General features: G+C 50.0%; 3 protein-coding genes across 9 annotated transcripts in view; 2 read left to right on the plus strand and 1 right to left on the minus strand.

Annotated features, from left to right (window-relative positions):
• Window positions 1–980: 980 nt before the first annotated feature.
• On the plus strand, window positions 981–8,813 carry LOC144383556 (6-phosphofructo-2-kinase/fructose-2,6-bisphosphatase-like). 6 transcript variants are annotated; one of them, XM_078081537.1, is made up of 14 exons: window positions 981–1,927; window positions 4,107–4,232; window positions 5,377–5,473; window positions 5,578–5,644; window positions 5,823–5,897; window positions 5,988–6,044; window positions 6,171–6,292; window positions 6,531–6,738; window positions 6,813–6,959; window positions 7,044–7,148; window positions 7,235–7,364; window positions 7,537–7,599; window positions 7,678–7,742; window positions 7,822–8,813. In XM_078081537.1, the coding sequence occupies exons 1-14, from the start codon at window positions 1,846–1,848 to the stop codon at window positions 7,879–7,881; spliced, it is 1,404 nt and encodes a 467-aa protein (XP_077937663.1). In that variant the 5' UTR covers window positions 981–1,845; the 3' UTR covers window positions 7,882–8,813. The 6 variants fall into 6 exon arrangements, 3 of the variants coding, with proteins under 3 accessions (XP_077937663.1, XP_077937674.1, XP_077937658.1); XR_013451002.1 differs by having other exon boundaries at window positions 995–1,927; window positions 7,462–7,599; XR_013451003.1 differs by lacking the exon at window positions 981–1,927 and adding an exon at window positions 1,984–2,376 and having other exon boundaries at window positions 7,462–7,599.
• ndnl2 (necdin-like 2) lies at window positions 8,583–11,573 on the minus strand. Its single transcript, XM_078081568.1, has 10 exons — window positions 11,087–11,573; window positions 10,856–10,975; window positions 10,706–10,769; window positions 10,536–10,615; window positions 10,348–10,442; window positions 10,192–10,271; window positions 9,748–9,790; window positions 9,597–9,659; window positions 9,069–9,183; window positions 8,583–8,979 (listed from the first exon to the last, which is right to left on the minus strand). Exons 1-10 carry the CDS (start codon window positions 11,135–11,137, stop codon window positions 8,881–8,883), a joined length of 810 nt encoding a protein of 269 aa, XP_077937694.1. The 5' UTR covers window positions 11,138–11,573; the 3' UTR covers window positions 8,583–8,880.
• Window positions 11,574–12,662: 1,089 nt separating this feature from the next.
• Window positions 12,663–12,761, plus strand: part of LOC144383559 (mitochondrial carnitine/acylcarnitine carrier protein) — a 5,775-nt gene continuing 5,676 nt past the window's right edge. The window contains exon 1 of one of the 2 annotated variants that reach the window (XM_078081563.1): window positions 12,663–12,761. This exon is cut by the window's right edge and continues 296 nt beyond it. The gene's annotated coding sequence lies outside the window, so the exon portion shown is untranslated. The other variant, XM_078081558.1, reaches the window with a different exon arrangement.

Consider the following 12,761-nt stretch of genomic DNA (forward strand, 5'->3'; position numbering starts at 1 on the left):
ATGCCCAGTTGGTGGTGTTGTCAGACGACACACTGGATCAGTCCCACTGTGTGTGTCTGTGTGTGTTTGTTCAACACACACACACACACACACACGTATATGCAGTGGGTTGGGGGGCCGAGAGGGGCGGGGGGCTACTGCAATATTGAGGTGTGCTGATGTTGTACCTGCTTGTTGCATTGTGCGCTACACTGTATCTGACAAACTAACCCCAGTCTGTCGACTAATGAATAAACAAGAACCGTCACTACGCAGATGTGGACACTGGCTTCTCGTCTGTGTGTGTGTGTGTGTGTGTGTGCGCATGAGAGGATCAGAGTACCATTTACACAGGGGAGACGTTTCAGTGATGTCAGGACGAGGTCATCGTGATGTCACTCATTGGAAGTGGATGAGGTCATCGTGATGTCACTCATGGTACATGTTCAGTCTTTGGCTGTTGCTATCATGGCATTTTGCAACCCGTGAACAGGTAGTGACCATATTTGGGCTGGAGCGTATATTCTCTGGCAGAGACCTGTCAATCAGCGCGTAGCCCCGCCCCAAAGCATCATTTTCACAATACTTAATATGCAGACGTAATAAGCATTGATAATGAAACGGGTCCCAACATTATTCCCCCCCAGTTATAAACAGCAGCAGCCACAAGGTCAGAGACAGTTGCTCTAGAAAGAGGTCATGTGATAGGCTCTAAGGGCCAATCAAGAAGCCCCGCCGGGGTCTACGACAGACTTTAAAAAACCAGCGTATAGAGACAACAAAGCAAAAGATATGAACATATTAAACGCAAAGGGAAGTGTAGTATCGTGGTCACAGCCTTTAAAGCCCCCTCCTCCCCACACCCGATGAATTACAACAAGCTCAACCACTCTGACAGACAATGGGCCCCATCCCCCATGACCCTGTCGATCAGGTTCCCCTCCCCCAACCCAGCGGTGGTCCCTGCCCCCCCCCCCCCCCCCCCCCTCCCCCACCCCTCCAATTACAACTCTCTGCAGAACAATGTCTACAGGTTGTTTGAAAGCCTGAAGTTCTACAAAGCAGCCGACTCCCCCCCCCCTGCTGATAGTCTGTCTCTGGGACCAGCTCCTGCTTCAACACCTCCACCCTCGTGCCCCTCAACCAGAGACCCAAAGGATCAGGGGGGACACCGCCCTCCAGGTGGGGGGAGGACCAGCTGGTGGGCACTAAACCTCTTAAGGCTCTAAAGACCGTGGAGAAGGTTGAGGACTTGCACTCGTCCTTCGAGGCCGGAAAGACCCTCCTCTTCCTGGTCTCCACCGTGACCCGGGACCTCGAGCGGGAGCTTAACCCGAGGCTGCAGTTCAAGACCTCAACACCTGAAGTGTAGCGGAGGAGAATGTTATAGGCTAGTTAGCTAGCGTGCTAGCTCCAACAGGTTTTGATGCTTCATGGACTCATCAAATAATGGACCATCCTCCACTAACTGGATAGAGATCTGAGAAACGACCGCCTGTATGAAGCTGGTGCACATGAACGTGTTTCTGCAACGGGGCACGCGCACGCGCACAGAGGAGTGAGCAGGCAGCATCCGGACAGGAGGCGCGCTGCAGGGACCAGTTTGGGCGGTTAGATGCAGGAAGGAACGACGGGGCAGGACCCGGCGGACCAGTTTGCCCGAAGCATACGGCGGGTGTGTGCGTGCGTGCGTGTGTGCGTGCGTGTGACCGAGGACCACATTTTAACGACTAGACAAGCTGCAACTTGCCCGCATCGACCGACCGGCGCGCAGTAGCCGAGCCGAGGCGGCGACGCGCGCATCTGTCCATGCCACGCGCGCACACACGCGCGCACACTCGTAACGCGCAGAAGTAGATTTGGAGGATGAGCGGAGCGGCGATGACGCGAGACCGGACCGAGCCGCAGGGGGGCGCGAGGAGGGCGCTCCGGTTCCAGCGGCCGCGCGGTGAGTGACAGCAACACGCGCACACACGCACGCACGCACGCACGCACACATTCACAGGGGTCGTGTCCGTGGTAAACGCCAATTTAAGTTGTGTAACTGAAACGCGCGTGCGCGCGCACACAAACGGTTTTCTCTTTCATTTTTGCACCGCGTGCGCGGCCCCGCGACGGAATCGACCTCGTTCATTGATTAACGAGACACAGCAGCGCGCGCGCCTCCGTACGTAACGTGTTGTTTTGGGGCCGCGCGTGCTGCGGTGGTGTCGGGTGTCCTCCACCCGGTACAACCGGAGGACACGGGGACCGGGGTTATTTTAGACTGAGGGGGGGACGGGGGGACGACCCACGTGGACCCACGTGGGTCCTGAAGTCTCCTTAAGCACAGTAGAAAAATAATGGAGTCCAAGAAGAGCGCGCCCCCGGGGAGGCGCGCGCGGTGCAAGAGCACAGGTGAGGTTAGAAGAGCTTCACGAGACAGACCGGCATCTCACGCACACACGCACACACACACACACACACACACACACTAAAATCACACCACACACACACTAACATCTCTCACACACACACACACACACAGACACACACTAACATCACACCACACACACACACACACTAACATCTCTCACATACACACACACAGACACACACTAACACCACACACACACACACTAACATCTCTCACACACACACAGACACACACTAACATCACACACACACACACACACTTCCTGTCATGTGAGTTGACAGCTGTTCTACAGCTACAAGAGATGGAAAGTACTTCAAATACAATTACTCCAATATTGTACTCATTATTGGAGTCATTGTACTCATTCATTTTAAGGTAATTTGACTCTGACTTTGAAAACAAAGACCAGCATTCTGTCCACTGACCCCCGGGGGGAGGGGGTGGGGTGGAGGGGGGGAGGGGGGGGTCCTACCAAAGTCTATGAGGAAATGACCACGTCTCTCATCCAGTGTTAACCGGTTCTATCAGACGTCGCGTGAAATCATCGTAAAGTTTGACGGCCTCGGGGGGCAAAGTGTAGATTCGCAGGTCTGTGATTGGTGGACGGCCTCGTCCTGCCCGAGGGGTCGCGTCGGCCAATCAGAGAAGCTCCCGCCGGGTGTGTGGACTGACCCAAGCTCCTCCTCCCCCGCCGTCTGACATCAGCTGACACGGTGGAAGGAAAGCTCACAATCAGCTCACTCACCTGGAGAGGCCTCTTCCTCGCCTGTCACACACACACACACACGCACACACAAACCATGACACAACGAACGCTCACCCAGAACCCCCTCGAGAAGACGTGGGGTCCGTGGATGAAAAGCAGGCTGAGTCAGCGCAGAGGCTGTGAGTAGCAGACACACACACATACACACACACACACACACACAGCGCTACACTGTCGGTTTCGTCTCGCTGCAGTGTGACTACTCGATACTCGTGCGTTGTTTCATCCCCCCGTTTGAGTCCGTTTACTCTGAAATCTCTTCATTTTTATTTCTCCCCAAAGAATTTTCAAAGAAATCGGACGCAACTTTCTTCAAATCTCCTTTTGTGTAAAATAATCTCCTTGTTTCTCAGAGCGCCGTCATCTGCTTTTCATCTCACACAAACATACAGTACATGCATGTGTGTAATATGTGTGTGACGCTCTTGAGGGGAGGGTCACGTGTGCAGAGCTCGGCCTTCCTCTCCGTGAGGGACCACGGGGACGTTCACCCCGAGAGGTCGCCGTGACAACGCGAGGCTGCTGTCAGCCGATTGGTCCGTTTGGGCCTTAAAGAAGCTCATGAGCACATTTATTCACAGGAGGTCTGAGAGGTTCTTTTTGTGGAAACACTTAAAGATGTTTAAACATCGGGGGAAGAAGTAATTCTGGAGTAAAGATACTCTGTTACTTATAATACTTATATCTTATATCTATCGTTGGATTATTTGTTAGAGCAGCTGGTTGCTGTCGTACCTCCTCCAAGTGAAGCTCCTTTCGTCTACAGTTTATACAGGTAGTTTAGAACAGCAGGTCCCAAACTGGGGGTGGGGGCCCCTCTGAAGGCCCACCAGGTCAATCTGAGGGGTCCTGATTGATGGGAGAGACGAAGAATCAATAAAACGTTGTGATATCACAGGAAAAAAGCTGCATGCTAATGTGTGTGTGTGTGTGTGTGTGTTTCAGCGTCGGTGCCCCAGTTCACCAACTCCCCCACCATGATCGTGATGGTGGGACTCCCGGCCCGAGGGAAAACCTACATCTCCAAGAAGCTCACCAGATACCTGAACTGGATCGGAGTCACAACCAAAGGTCACACATCCTGTTTTTATTCATAAAACAACAACTCTACTTGATTTTAATAATCATATTCATTGTTTCAGTGTTAATAACCATATTTAGTGTTTCACAGTGTTAATAACCATATTCATTGTTTCATAGTGTTAATAACCATATTCATTGTTTCATAGTGTTAATAGCCATATTCATTGTTTCATAGTGTTAATAACCATATCCATTGTTTCATAGTGTTAATAACCATATCCATTGTTTCATAGTGTTAATAACCATATTCAGTGTTTCATAGTGTTAATAACCATATCCATTGTTTCATAGTGTTAATAACCATATCCATTGTTTCATAGTGTTAATAACCATATTTAGTGTTTCATAGTGTTAATAAACATATCCATTATTTCATAGTGTTAATAACCATATCCATTGTTTTATAGTGTTAATAACCATATTTAGTGTTTCATAGTGTTAATAACCATATCCATTGTTTCATAGTGTTAATAACCATATTCATTGTTTCATAGTGTTAATAACCATATTCATTGTTTCATAGTGTTAATAACCATATCCATTGTTTCATAGTGTTAATAACCATATTTAGTGTTTCACAGTGTTAATAACCATATTCATTGTTTCATAGTGTTAATAACCATATTCAGTGTTTCATAGTGTTAATAACCATATTTAGTGTTTCACAGTGTTAATAACCATATTCATTGTTTCATAGTGTTAATAGCCATATTCATTGTTTCATAGTGTTAATAACCATATCCATTGTTTCATAGTGTTAATAACCATATTTAGTGTTTCATAGTGTTAATAAACATATCCATTATTTCATAGTGTTAATAACCATATCCATTGTTTCATAGTGTTAATAACCATATTTAGTGTTTCATAGTGTTAATAAACATATCCATTGTTTCATAGTGTTAATAACCATATCCATTGTTTCATAGTGTTAATAACCATATCCATTGTTTCATAGTGTTAATAACCATATCCATTGTTTCATAGTGTTAATAACCATATTCAGTGTTTCATAGTGTTAATAACCATATCCATTGTTTCATAGTGTTAATAACCATATCCATTGTTTCATAGTGTTAATAACCATATTCAGTGTTTCATAGTGTTAATAACCATATTCATTGTTTCATAGTGTTTAACGTCGGTCAGTACAGAAGAGACGCCACACGTTCCTACAACAGCTTCGAGTTCTTCAGACCCGACAACGCCGACGCCATGAAGATACGCAAGTACGGCCATCGCCATGACGATAACCCTGTCCCCATGAGCCCCCCGTGACCTCGCGGAGACCATCATTGGGGCGTTACTGATCTTCTTGTGTCTGCGTGCGCAGAGCTTGTGCCGTCGCCGCCCTGAAGGACGTGTGCGAGTACTTCACCAGAGAGACGGGGCAGGTGGTGGTGAGTCGGCCATCTTTAACCCTCGATCAATCAGTCGTATTGAGCGCTATTATCTGTCAAATCCATCCATTCATGCTGCATTTTTCCCTGTCAATCATTGTTTTAAGGACGTAAACCTGCTTCATGGTCTTTTTTCCTTAAAGAACCGGACTCACTTTCTGTCCTTCACTCCTTTCAGGTGTTTGACGCCACCAACACCACGCTGGAGCGCAGAGAGGTCATCCTCCGCTTCGCCGAGGAGAACGGCTACAAGGTTCCTCCTCGGGGTCTTCAGTCATGGAAAGGGGGGGGGGGAGACACCCAACTGTTCATTCATCTTTTGTTCCTTTTCTCCCCCGTGCAGGTTTTCTTTGTGGAGTCGATATGTGACGATCCAGAAATCATAGCTGCAAACATCAAAGTAAGTGTGTGTGTGTGTGTGTGTGTGTGTGTGTGTGTGTGTGTGTGTGTGTGTGTGTGTGTGTGTGTCTGCTGGTTGTCGGCTTTCTCTTGAACATGATTTTCTAATCTCTGCCCGTCTGGACAGCAAGTGAAGCTGAGCAGCCCCGACTACGTGGACTGCGACAAAGAGGAGGCCGTGGCGGACTTCCTGAAGAGGATCGATTGCTACAAGCTGACTTACGTCCCGCTGGACGACACCAAGGACAGGTGAGGACATCATCAGCGTCTCCCCGACGTGATTCCTCCCGTGTGCGACGACGTGGAGACTCGCTGAAATAAGATTTCCGTACAGAAGAAAAAAAGAAACTGTTGAGCCTTAGAGACGGGATTTAATATAAACTTGTGTCATAAACATAAATGGTTCTTTATTCACGTTATTATAAGATCCTCCAGATGCTGACAGCTATGAAACAGATCAGAAGCTTCACTTCTCCTCCCCGCTCAGGAACCTGTCCTACATCAAGATCTTCAACGTGGGCAGCAGGTACCTGGTGAACCGGGTCCAGGACCACATCCAGAGCCGGATAGTCTACTACCTCATGAACATCCACGTCACCCCCAGGTCCATCTACCTGTGTCGCCACGGCGAGAGCGAGCTCAACCTGGTGGGCCGCATCGGCGGGGACACCGGGCTGTCGCCTCGGGGGGCAAAGGTCAGCAGTCGTTTTAAACGCAGCGTCGCGTCTCTTTGTGTAACCTCGTCCCTCACGTCGCCTCCTCTGCCCAGTTCGCCGGCGCTCTGGGGACGTACATGCGCGAGCAGACCATCAGCGACCTGAAGGTGTGGACCAGCCACATGAAGAGGACCATCCAGACCGCCGAGGCCCTGGGGGTCCCGTACGAGCAGTGGAAGGCCCTGAACGAGATCGACGCGGTGGGTCCTGCTGCTGCTGCGGCCCCCCGTGGCTCCTGCAGATGTTCAGGGGTCTCCCGCCACTGACACCGCCGTGTGTTTCAGGGGGTCTGCGAGGACATGACGTACGAGGAGATTCAGGAGAATTACCCGGAGGAGTTTGCACTGAGGGACCAGGACAAGTATCGCTACCGCTACCCGAAAGGAGAGGTGACCACGGGGAGAAGATATATTAATATAATGTACGTCATGATAATGAATAGTGTTACTGACCCCCCCCCCCCTCCCTGAGCCAGTCTTACGAGGACCTGGTGCAGCGTCTGGAGCCGGTCATCATGGAGCTGGAGAGGCAGGAGAACGTTCTGGTCATCTGTCACCAGGCCGTCATGAGATGTCTGCTCGCCTACTTCCTGGACAAGACTTCTCGTGAGGAGAAACACACTAAATGCATCAATTTAGAGTCCGACGCCGCCCTTCTTCTTCTTCATTAGAGCAGGCGCTTCCTGCGACCTTTTGTCCTCAGAGACGCGGGCTGGAGGACAACTGTGTCTGTGACCTCGCTGTTGTGAATCGTGAGCTTTGTTCCTCCCCGTTTCAGACGAGCTGCCCTACCTGAAGTGTCCCCTGCACACGGTGCTGAAGCTGACCCCCGTGGCCTACGGTGAGTCCCCGTCCTCGTGTCTCCTGTCCTCGTCTCTCGGAGAAGACTTTCTCAGACCCGTGGTTGCTTTTCTCTCAGGCTGTAAAGTGGAGTCGGTCTTCCTGAACATCGAAGCCGTGAACACACACAGGGACAAACCCGAGGTACTTGGTCCTTCCACCGGACGCCGCTTCTCCGCTGCGATCAGAGCGTCTCGTCAGCTCTCGTCTCTTCTCTCCTCAGAACGTGGACGTGGACAGGGACCCCGCCGAGGCCCTGGAGACGGTCCCGGACCACATCTAGGGGACGCTGCGGTGGCGGGGGGCCTCACTGATGCTCCTCCCCGGGGCTCCGTGGGCGAACGCACTTTATGAACGAGGGAGGGGCCTCCTTTACTGTGAAGATGAAGACTGCTGTAAATCCATGAATTCATTGGGGGGCTCGTTGGGACTTTTAGTACCATGACGTGCCTCACGCGCTACGTGATGATTCTATGCTTCAGGCCGTAGCATGTTTTTAGCTCTCACGTGTGTCGCGTTGGGATACCGACGGGGTGTGATGCATTGTGGGTCAGGGTTCGTTTGGCGTGATCCCGGATGTCATGAAGCTGGTTATCAAACTGGGGCTCTCAGACGCTCAGGCCTGACCCCCCCACGGGGGCTTAACGGAGGTCAGTGTGAGGGTCCTCGAGCGGTCTGAACACTTCACTGAGGTCAAGGGTCAAGGCCTCGTGGGCAGACGCCTGGGATTGGGCCTGAAGCAACAGAGGGAACCAGGGCCTCCTCTTCGTCCTCCTGCTCCTCCTCCTCACACTCCAGTCATGCAGCCCCCCCCCCCCCCCCCCCAGGCGTCCTCACTGCCATTTTATCCTGAACCCTTAATTCAGTCTCCTCAGCATCGTTTCATTCTTGTGATCTTCGATTAGTTTTAGTTCCTATTCAAGTCAACTAGGCTCATGATACTCGAGTTAAACCCCCCCGGGGACAAGAATAACAAATGCAATGTTCTCAGGGAACCTTTTATTGTCACGTCCGTCACTGCCCCCCTCCCAATGTGACACAAACATCTGGTCTTCCTCTAAAAGCAGCAGGCGTTGTTCTTCCAGCGCCGACGCACCAAAGCCAAGTGAACTCAAACTGAAACGCACCGCCGGCTCGTGTGTCTGATGATCTGATCATGTGGAAACGGTTTTCTATTTGTAACCTTCAGGCAATAAAATAAAAATGCAAACAGCAGAATGAATGTGTGATGATCTGCAGCTATAAGCAGTTTGACTCAGACGGTCTTAAGAGGAATCAGTGATCATCTCTGGCTGCTGCTGCCGCCGGGCTGCGGGGGGCCGGCCCCCGCGTGGGCTTCTCTCCACTGCTGGCTCCAGCTCTGAGGCTCCCGCTCGTGGAGCTGAAAGGAGACGACACACATCCCGGTGAGCTGCAGCAGGCGGCTTCGCCCGGGGGGCACGACGTCGCCACGGCGACGGGCGCGCTCACCTGACCCATGAACTCCAGGATTTTGGTCTTGGACACCTCCACGTCGGCACGCAGGCCCCACCGGAACTCGTGCTCCACCGGCTCCGTGTGGGGGATCCGCACGTACTCCAGGTACCTGCACACGCACACGCACACACACACACACACACACACACACACCGTTTCATTGCAAAACGCCTGTTTCACAAAGTCACAGACAAAAAGAAGCCCCATCCAGTGACGGTATAAAAGGGTTGCCGTGACGACACATGTCGGAGGCGGGGCTGGTCCGGACCACGGAGCTGTGGTGGTCTGGGCTTCCCCCGCCGTCCCGTTGGCTCTGCGGCGTGGTATAAACCAGAGTCTGGGGTCTGTTGGACTCTGGCTCTGATCACACCGGCACTCATCATCACTTGGGACTCGAACCCGCGACCTGCGGGTCTCTAACCCGCTGGCTTATGACTGAGCTATTCACACTACACAGGGAGGGGCGGGTGTTTGGGGGGGGGGGGGGCGACGCGTGGTGGGCCCACCTGTAGACCTTCTTACCTTTGACGCACAAACTCGTCCGTGACGACTCGCCTCACGTCGCCGAACTCGTCGTGTTTCTCCCTGACGGCGAAGGAACAAAGACGGAGTCGTTAATAACGCGGCGCGGGGGCACGCAGATGGGAGGCGCTACGTACGCGTCCGGTCGTACCCGGGGTCCACGCGGAGCTTCTTCAGGGTCCTCCAGATCACGTCTGTGGCACAAAGCACAAGGAACACGCGGTGAGTGGAACAAGACGGCCTTTAACCCCCCAAACGGCCAGAGGCCGCACTCCTCTCGGTATTCTCATCTCTCCTACGGTCTTTGAACACATCATGGGTGAACCAGGAAGCAGAGAAACTGTGGCTGAACTTCGCGAGCAGAGGAGGCGCTGCAAGCAGATTCTTCTAACATTTCTAAAACATGAAACCGATTCCATTCTTTGTCTATTTTTGTAAAAGAAATGTAAATCTTTTTTTCTCTCATGTCGCTTGAGTTGAGCCGATTTAGTTCGGGAGGAGAAAAGCAGGCGGGCAAAGGACCGAAAACGCCGCTCCAGTTCTTGTGGGTCGGGAGGGTGAAAGTTTCCTTCTTGTAATGACAGCCGTCACTCACTTTCTCTGACGACGCCTCCTTTCATGAACACGACACTCAGGATGACGAACAGGAGGCCCGTCTTTGGATTGGCCGGGTTCCTACACACAAGCAGAACCGAGCTGTTCACATGAGGACCGACGTGAGTGCTAATCGACAGATGTTCGGTCCACTCACTTGATGGCTGCGGCGTCGCCAACGGGCTCCAACTTGTTGATGAGTATGTACAGGTGGTTTTTGGCATCGATTTCAATCATTTTGAGGCCAAACACCTGTTTAAAACCGTTAAAAAAGGATGTTTTTTATTAAATGAGACCGTCAAACTGATTCCAGCGCCGCCTCAGACCCCCCGAGACCGAACACACCTGGTCAAAGGTGCGTGCCGCTCGCTTCATGATCTCGGGGTAAATGGTTCTGTACTCCTTCAACACGTGTTTCACCAGATCTGAAAGCACACAAAACACATCCAGCTCACACGGGGAGACGCCCGGACCCGCGTCTCGGCGCGACGGCCCGCGGTTGTTCCCCGCCGTACCTGCTCGCCGTACCGGAATCTTCTTTTGGTCCTTCACCAGGAAGTACTGCACAACCTCCGCTGTCTACAATACGGACGAGGAAAGCACGTTACGTTCTGAAACAGTCCTGCGCGTGCGTGTGCGTGTGTGTGTGTGTGTGTGTCTCCTACCTTCTGGTCTACCTGTGCAGGTGTGAGTCTCTCCATCCCTTTCTGCACCTGTGACATACTCGGCTGCGTGAAGGTGCTGTCGTCATTTTCCTCCACAGCCGCCGAGGAGCCCGATTGTCTCTACATACGAATAAAAACACATGAACCGTCTTCGCATGTAACATGAACATGAGGGAGGTCACACGGGCCGTGAGGGGGGCCGGGCGCGGGCGCCCCGGCGGGGGGGCTCACCTTGCTCTGCGAGGAGCTCTGCGTGTTGGACAGCCGCTTTCTCTGCGACATGGCGACCTGCTGCCCGGTACGATGTTCAGATCTCCCAACCGGAACCCCGTAAACCAACGACGACGACAACAGCAACACGGAAGCGACAAACGGCGAAGCTAAAGTAACGTTAGCCGAGAGCTAACTGTTTAAAAACAACACAGAATAAACTCGAAACACGGTTTAAAACTAACGGTTTAGTCTCCAGAGACTGCGGCGGAGAATCGATCCGATGTTTAATCAACGGCTTTATTCCCTTTGTTTAAATACAAAATGCCCCGTTTTACAGGTACGAACGCTCCCGCGCCTCCGACGCCGGCTGATGACGTAGAAGAAGAGCGACGGAAGCCTTTGGGTTTTTTCTTTATTGGAGCGATTTACAAACCAGTGCGGAGCTTTCTGCAGAGGAAGTTACGCGTTTATACATAACGATGAAAAATAACGTAGATTGTGAAATCTACTTTTATACAACAGCGAAGTATGAACTACAACAAGATTTCAAGATTTGTTATCTGAAAAATAAAAAAATTAACTAGTTTTTTTTATTTTTTATTTGATTAAGGAATCCATTGAATTGAAAATGGGTTATTTCAATAATATTAATATTTGGATGTAAGTTGCTTTTCAAATATTGTTGGTTATTGTTCAGTAATGTCATTTTCACGTCATCTCAGCAGGTTAATCTGGCCACAGCAACGCAGCTCACGCGGCTAATGCCTTAAAGTTATTGATTATTTATGTGCATATGTAAACCATTGGAGGAATATGTGTTGATGTCACGATACATTTAAAGTACTTTAATGCTTAATGGAAAGGTAAAATGGGAAATAACTTGCATTGCCTAAATCAGAACATATGCAACCAAGGCCATCCAATCTCTCCAGATAATAAATGTTATTATTACGAAAGTATTTTATTGTGGATGCTTCATCAGACGGAGGGAGACCAAATACTGTGAACGTACTCAAACCTTTATTGTTGTTAACCTCTGAACCCTGTGTGGGAAAGATCTCGATCCATCCAGCTGAATGAGCTCTTTTCATCTGTTTAATGAAACGCTTAAAGTCATTTGAATCATTGTTGTTTCTCACAGGGAGATTAAAAAGATTAATTTCCACCACATCTCTGAGATGCGGAGGGTGAAAAGATCATTATTTCACTCAGAGAAGAAAGAAAGTAAAGCGTTTAACATTACATGAGGGGTACAAGTACAACATTTACATGAGATGTGGTGAAGTACAACATTTACATCATTAAAGTAAAGATTAAGGCTTTAATAGCATATGACTAAAATACTCAAATCCAATGTTTTGGTACTTGTACTTTTACTGAGTAAATGTACTCCACCGGGGGATAGACGCACTCTGACTTTGATTAATTGATAAACAATAATATTGAAAGTAAAGGAAAGTGTTTATAATATTACGTCAGTAAAAGTACACAAACAACAAAATGAGTGAAAGCACTGAATGGCCCAGTCCAGAGTAATATAGCACATTACTGGAATAAACTCATCATATTAAACAAATTATATCAACGTGATCATATGCATATCGTGGAGTAAAACTATTGGTGTGAAGCCTAACAAGGAGATACTACAGTTAAGTACTTCAATAGAATACTTTTACGTGTAATATCACCACCA

The sequence above is a fragment of the Gasterosteus aculeatus genome, chromosome 2 (genome assembly GCF_964276395.1).
Source record: "Gasterosteus aculeatus chromosome 2, fGasAcu3.hap1.1, whole genome shotgun sequence".
NCBI lineage: Eukaryota > Metazoa > Chordata > Actinopteri > Perciformes > Gasterosteidae > Gasterosteus > Gasterosteus aculeatus.

Bases quoted from the DNA above. Each gene is read 5' to 3' on its own strand.
- LOC144383556 (XM_078081532.1), top strand. From the start codon at position 3,196: ATGACACAACGAACGCTCACCCAGAACCCCCTCGAGAAGACGTGGGGT. The intron at 7,149-7,234 runs GTGACCACGGGG...TCCCTGAGCCAG, and splicing joins ACCGCTACCCGAAAGGAGAG to TCTTACGAGGACCTGGTGCA. The intron at 7,600-7,677 runs GTGAGTCCCCGT...CTTTTCTCTCAG, and splicing joins GCTGACCCCCGTGGCCTACG to GCTGTAAAGTGGAGTCGGTC.
- ndnl2 (XM_078081568.1), bottom strand. From the start codon at position 11,137: ATGTCGCAGAGAAAGCGGCTGTCCAACACGCAGAGCTCCTCGCAGAGC. The intron at 10,770-10,855 runs GTAGGAGACACA...TCCGTATTGTAG, and splicing joins CTGCACAGGTAGACCAGAAG to ACAGCGGAGGTTGTGCAGTA. The intron at 9,184-9,596 runs GTAAGAAGGTCT...GTGCGTGTGCAG, and splicing joins GACGAGTTTGTGCGTCAAAG to GTACCTGGAGTACGTGCGGA.